This window comes from Rhagoletis pomonella, unplaced genomic scaffold (genome assembly GCF_013731165.1).
Source record: "Rhagoletis pomonella isolate Grant_MI unplaced genomic scaffold, Rhpom_1.0 Rhpom_scaffold_07950, whole genome shotgun sequence".
Classification (NCBI taxonomy): Eukaryota; Metazoa; Arthropoda; class Insecta; order Diptera; family Tephritidae; genus Rhagoletis; species Rhagoletis pomonella.
This window is the reverse complement of record NW_023466477.1, coordinates 1-6,783: the sequence shown is the minus strand read 5'-3', so window position 1 is coordinate 6,783 and position 6,783 is coordinate 1. Positions and strand designations below refer to the sequence as shown.

At 48.0% G+C, this 6,783-nt stretch overlaps 3 protein-coding genes across 3 annotated transcripts; all 3 read left to right on the top strand.

Moving 5' to 3' along the window:
* Positions 1 to 214: 214 nt before the first annotated feature.
* LOC118755931 lies at positions 215 to 1,309 on the top strand. The gene has a single exon (XM_036490723.1). It carries the CDS (start codon positions 215 to 217, stop codon positions 1,307 to 1,309), a length of 1,095 nt encoding a protein of 364 aa, XP_036346616.1.
* Positions 1,310 to 4,885: 3,576 nt separating this feature from the next.
* On the top strand, positions 4,886 to 5,980 carry LOC118755929. The gene has a single exon (XM_036490722.1). The coding sequence runs from the start codon at positions 4,886 to 4,888 to the stop codon at positions 5,978 to 5,980; it is 1,095 nt and encodes a 364-aa protein (XP_036346615.1).
* A 127-nt stretch (positions 5,981 to 6,107) lies between these two features.
* LOC118755928 lies at positions 6,108 to 6,618 on the top strand (the record flags this gene model as incomplete). Its single annotated transcript, XM_036490721.1, has 1 exon — positions 6,108 to 6,618. A coding segment is annotated over exon 1 (511 nt), but the record flags the coding sequence as incomplete, so codon positions are not given.
* Between the last annotated feature and the right edge of the window lie 165 nt (positions 6,619 to 6,783).

Below are 6,783 nucleotides of genomic sequence, written 5' to 3'. Positions count from 1 at the left end.
GTCAGAATCCCGTTAATGGACTGATCTCCACCGGTTTTTTTGTAAAACCAATACAATATTTAAAAAAGCTTCGAATATTTTTCCGCACATTAGTCTCTTGTGCAATCGCAAAATTTACTTCGCCGCTAACATAATTTAAAAACGATTCGATATGGAACATGCATTGCAGAGGACAGACAGCGCGACGGTCACAGGCAGCGACTGTTTTCCAGAGATGTCGCCTAACCGAATCAATAACGGAGCTCCGCAAGACATGGCTCAAGGGCAAACGCCAATAACCGAAACGCCCGGTTCGCAACAACAAGGTACATCAGTGCTTTTAGGGCAACAGCAGCATGGCGCACCGCTACCGCCAGTACCACAACACCGACTGTTGGTTCAGCAACAACAGCAACAAAGCGCAAACTTACCGTTGGGTCAACAGCAGTCATTGGTCCAACAACAACAGCAAAGTGCACATCTTCAACAGCAGCCAATGCAAAACGAATTTCATGCGCGAATTCCAATGCCACGCATTACACCCAACGACATGGATGCCTGGTTCACATCAGTCGATTACTGGTTCAGAGCATGCAATATGCGAAGCGATGCTCAACGATACTACCACGTAATGGCAACGCTGGACCCGCTCACTCTACCTACTATTGGACAAATCTGCAGAAACGCCGAAAATCCCCAACGTGTGCTTAGCACCGGAGTAGGCATGTACGAGTATTTAAAACGTGAATTATTAAAATACTTCGGGGAAAGTCAGCAGCGCAGAATCCAGCGCTTGCTCGAAGAAATGGTGCTGGGCAATCAACGACCCAGTCAGCTGTACAACGCCATGCTACGTGTAGCAGGAAATTCCTTTTCCGAAGATGCGCTTCGTGCAATGTGGATCCAACGTTTGCCAGAACTCGTTCGTGCATCCATAATTGCACGAGAAGGCCCAATAGACGTACAGATAGCAGTTGCCGACGCAGTAATGGAGACGGTATCCCAGCGTCAAGTTTGTGCTATCTCGGAAACATCGGCGTCAACTGCTCCGTCAACAGAGGTAGCAACTACGTTGGCGAAAATCACAAGCGCCATTCATCAATTGCAAAAAAGGTTCGACGATTTGAATACTCGAGGGCGCAGTCATCGTCGCAATCCTCAACGCACCCGTTCACGCAGCCGTCGCAGCAGCAGTCAGCGTTCTGAGCCGCCAAATTCTCAGGATTGTTGGTATCACCAAACATTTGGGGACGCAGCAACTCGCTGCCGCAGCCCCTGCGGTCGACGCCAACGAGGTGGGGCCGAGCATGAGAGCAGCAGGCGAGATTGACAATCAACGCCGTGCAGCGAGCAAGCACAACTTATATATAGCGCGAGCATTAACCAACTCTACGTCGCCGACCGATCGTCCGACATCAAATATCTTGTCGACACCGGTGCCGAGCGTCTTACCAAAAATGCATACATCGAAACCTTTGCAGCCGACGTCCGTGAAGCTCTATGCGGCCAATGGCTCAGAAATAAACGCATACGGTATACTTCGCCGCCGTATAAATCTTGGCCTGCGACGGAACTTTGAGTGGAGCTTCATGGTAGCTGACGTAAGTACACCGATAATCGGCAGCGATTTTATCCGCCACTACGATTTAACCATTGATTTGAAAAGAAACAAATTAATAGACAAAACTACGAACCTCGAAGTGCCGTGCACTATTCGCACCGGGTTGAATATGCAGATTAAGGCATTCGATCATAACGATCCGTTCGCGAAGTTGCTGGCGGACTTCAAAGACCTCACAGAGATGACTTCGGATCGCAGACCAGTTAATACTGATGTTCATCACGTCATAGAAACATCTGGTCAACCTGTGAACGCTCGTGTACGAAAGCTGGACCTGGAAAAGCTTGCTGCAGCCAAAGCCGAGTTCGAGTATTTGATGCGAATCGGTGTATGTCGTCCATCCAAAAGTAACTGGGCCAGCGCACTCCACATGGTTCGAAAGCCAGACGGTGGCTGGCGACCATGTGGGGACTACCGGGCGCTCAACAAAATAACCGTGCCCGACAGATACCCGATCCCATTCATACACGATTGCACTGCGATACTCGTTGGAAAAACGGTTTTCGGAAAAATTGACCTGCAGCGCGCCTTTCATCAGGTGCCAGTCAGACCCGAAGATGTAAAAAAAACAGCCATAGTGACACCTTTTGGCCTGTTTGAGTTCACGCACATGACATTCGGGCTTAGAAATGCAGCGCAAACTTTTCAGCGCCTAGTACATGAAACGCTACGTGGATTAGACTTCGTCTTTCCATATGTGGACGACATATGCATCGCCTCATCGAGCATTTCAGAACATAACCAACACATTCGGTTGGTATTTGAGCGACTACGAAAGACGGGCTTGACGATAAATCCGTCGAAATGTGAGTTTGGAAAAACTCATATCAGGTTTTTGGGTCACCTCATCACCAAAGAGGGGATTCGTCCCTTGCCCGAAAAAATAGAAGCCATATTGCGGGTACGAAGGCCAACTATCGCAAAGGAATTGAAGAGTTTCATAGCAACCGTCAACTTCTATAGGAAATTTCTGCCTGATGCTGCGCAGCGTCAAGCGCCTTTGCAGAAACTTATCAACGGCAATACACGCAACGACAGATCTCCTATCGAATGGAACGAAGCAGCAGTTGCCGCGTTTGATGAATGCAAGAAAGACCTGGCTAGTGCCGCTACCTTGGCCTACCCAAAGATTGGTGCTGAATTGCAACTAACCACCGATGCTTCGGACATCGCCGTAGGGGCCGTACTGCATCAGCTGGTTGACAACGAGCCACAGCCCTTAGGCTATTTTTCACGACGTCTCTCTGATTCTGAAAAGCGGTACTCCACGTACGACCGGGAGTTGTTGGCCGTTTACTTAGCCGTCAAGCATTTCCAATTCATGATCGAAGCCAACGTTACAACCACTTTTACCGACCACAAGCCGTTAGTCTATGCCTTTAGTCAACGCCCGGAAAAAGGATCACCTCGCCAAATCCGACACTTGGACTACATAAGCCAGTTCACAACTGACATCCGTCACATACCTGGATCTGCAAACCAAACGGCTGATATGCTATCTCGTATCAACACTATAACCGCAATCAACTACCTTGATATGGCCACTGCGCAGCGAACTGATGATGACATTAACGCGCTGATACATGGTAAGAGAAATCATTCGCTCAAATTTAAACATTTCGAGATACCAGGTACTCAAGCCCAACTGCTTTGTGACATCTCCACAAGCAATATCAGGCCGGTAGTTCCGTATGACTTCCGGCATCAAGTTTTACATACACTGCACGATCTCGCACACCCAGGTGCGAACGCGACGCTTAGAATGGTTTCACAACGATTCGTGTGGTTAAGCATGCGAAAGGACTGCAAGGAGTTCGTTCGAGCGTGTGGACGTTGCAGCCGCAGCAAAGTTCACCGACACAACAGGGCACCGTTGGTACGTATGGAGATGCCTAATCAACGATTTGAAGTAGTCCACGTGGACATAATTGGACCATTACCACTATGCCATGGCTTTCGCTATTGCTTAACGTTCCTCGATCGGTTTTCTAGGTGGCCGGAGGCCATTCCTCTTACCGATATTCAGGCCGAAACCGTCTGCCGAGCTTTCTTAAATGAATGGGTGGGTCGCTATGGAGCGCCAAGGAAAATTGTAACTGACCAAGGAGCCCAATTCGAATCAAACGTGTTCATCGAAATGCTCCACATACTAGGAACACAGCGCGAGCGAACGTCGCCATACCATCCACAGGCAAATGGCTTAGTTGAGCGATGGCATCGCACGTTCAAAACCGCGATTCTCGCTACAGGTAAAGATGAATGGGTCGACAACTTAGGTTTAACTTTACTTGGCCTGCGGAATGCTGTAAAAGACGACATCAAGTCTTCGGCATCGGAAATGTTGTTTGGTTCCCCGACGCGACTGCCAGGCGAATTTTTCACTTCGAGCAACCGCGTGCGACCTAACTCTGTTTTCGCTGATAAGCTACGCACCCATCTGCAAAATATCCGCCCAGTTGAAACTACATGGCATTCTCCAAGCATACCCTTCGTCAACAAGAATTTGATGGCATCAACGCACGTCTATGTACGAAACGACAGAGTTAAACCTTCAATGACAGAGCCTTATGATGGGCCATACAAAATCGCCGCAAAAAACAGCAAAACTTTCACAGTTATTATAAAAGGTAAAAACGTTGTAATTTCAGTTGACCGTCTCAAACCAGCGTACTTCATCGCCGATGAAACAACAAATAAACAAAGAGCCGCAACTGTAACATCGAGCAGCGTTAAATCACTGAGACGAGTCGCCTTCCTGCAAAATTCCTAGCAGGAATTCTAGGAAGGGGGTACTGTGGTGGTCCCTTCAAAACATTTTATAAAAATCTCATAAATTTTGAACAGTCAACAGCATACATTAAATTATAAGTAATTTATTTCTCTCTTTACACAACACTATATTTATTGTTTCGTATCTTCAAACTTGTACCACATTTTCGTAGTTGTACCATCCCTAATTAAGTACACGAATAAGACATAAGAGAAAGGATGAGAAATTGAATAAAACATTCGTACTTCAGCAGCCAAGAGAGTGACTAGCAAATTTTATTATACCGCTCGACCACATTGGTGTCAGAATCCCGTTAATGGACTGATCTCCACCGGTTTTTTTGTAAAACCAATACAATATTTAAAAAAGCTTCGAATATTTTTCCGCACATTAGTCTCTTGTGCAATCGCAAAATTTACTTCGCCGCTAACATAATTTAAAAACGATTCGATATGGAACATGCATTGCAGAGGACAGACAGCGCGACGGTCACAGGCAGCGACTGTTTTCCAGAGATGTCGCCTAACCGAATCAATAACGGAGCTCCGCAAGACATGGCTCAAGGGCAAACGCCAATAACCGAAACGCCCGGTTCGCAACAACAAGGTACATCAGTGCTTTTAGGGCAACAGCAGCATGGCGCACCGCTACCGCCAGTACCACAACACCGACTGTTGGTTCAGCAACAACAGCAACAAAGCGCAAACTTACCGTTGGGTCAACAGCAGTCATTGGTCCAACAACAACAGCAAAGTGCACATCTTCAACAGCAGCCAATGCAAAACGAATTTCATGCGCGAATTCCAATGCCACGCATTACACCCAACGACATGGATGCCTGGTTCACATCAGTCGATTACTGGTTCAGAGCATGCAATATGCGAAGCGATGCTCAACGATACTACCACGTAATGGCAACGCTGGACCCGCTCACTCTACCTACTATTGGACAAATCTGCAGAAACGCCGAAAATCCCCAACGTGTGCTTAGCACCGGAGTAGGCATGTACGAGTATTTAAAACGTGAATTATTAAAATACTTCGGGGAAAGTCAGCAGCGCAGAATCCAGCGCTTGCTCGAAGAAATGGTGCTGGGCAATCAACGACCCAGTCAGCTGTACAACGCCATGCTACGTGTAGCAGGAAATTCCTTTTCCGAAGATGCGCTTCGTGCAATGTGGATCCAACGTTTGCCAGAACTCGTTCGTGCATCCATAATTGCACGAGAAGGCCCAATAGACGTACAGATAGCAGTTGCCGACGCAGTAATGGAGACGGTATCCCAGCGTCAAGTTTGTGCTATCTCGGAAACATCGGCGTCAACTGCTCCGTCAACAGAGGTAGCAACTACGTTGGCGAAAATCACAAGCGCCATTCATCAATTGCAAAAAAGGTTCGACGATTTGAATACTCGAGGGCGCAGTCATCGTCGCAATCCTCAACGCACCCGTTCACGCAGCCGTCGCAGCAGCAGTCAGCGTTCTGAGCCGCCAAATTCTCAGGATTGTTGGTATCACCAAACATTTGGGGACGCAGCAACTCGCTGCCGCAGCCCCTGCGGTCGACGCCAACGAGGTGGGGCCGAGCATGAGAGCAGCAGGCGAGATTGACAATCAACGCCGTGCAGCGAGCAAGCACAACTTATATATAGCGCGAGCATTAACCAACTCTACGTCGCCGACCGATCGTCCGACATCAAATATCTTGTCGACACCGGTGCCGAGCGTCTTACCAAAAATGCATACATCGAAACCTTTGCAGCCGACGTCCGTGAAGCTCTATGCGGCCAATGGCTCAGAAATAAACGCATACGGTATACTTCGCCGCCGTATAAATCTTGGCCTGCGACGGAACTTTGAGTGGAGCTTCATGGTAGCTGACGTAAGTACACCGATAATCGGCAGCGATTTTATCCGCCACTACGATTTAACCATTGATTTGAAAAGAAACAAATTAATAGACAAAACTACGAACCTCGAAGTGCCGTGCACTATTCGCACCGGGTTGAATATGCAGATTAAGGCATTCGATCATAACGATCCGTTCGCGAAGTTGCTGGCGGACTTCAAAGACCTCACAGAGATGACTTCGGATCGCAGACCAGTTAATACTGATGTTCATCACGTCATAGAAACATCTGGTCAACCTGTGAACGCTCGTGTACGAAAGCTGGACCTGGAAAAGCTTGCTGCAGCCAAAGCCGAGTTCGAGTATTTGATGCGAATCGGTGTATGTCGTCCATCCAAAAGTAACTGGGCCAGCGCACTCCACATGGTTCGAAAGCCAGACGGTGGCTGGCGACCATGTGGGGACTACCGGGCGCTCAACAAAATAACCGTGCCCGACAGATACCCGATCCCATTCATACACGATTGCACTGCGATACTCGTTGGAAAAACGGTTTTCGGAAAAA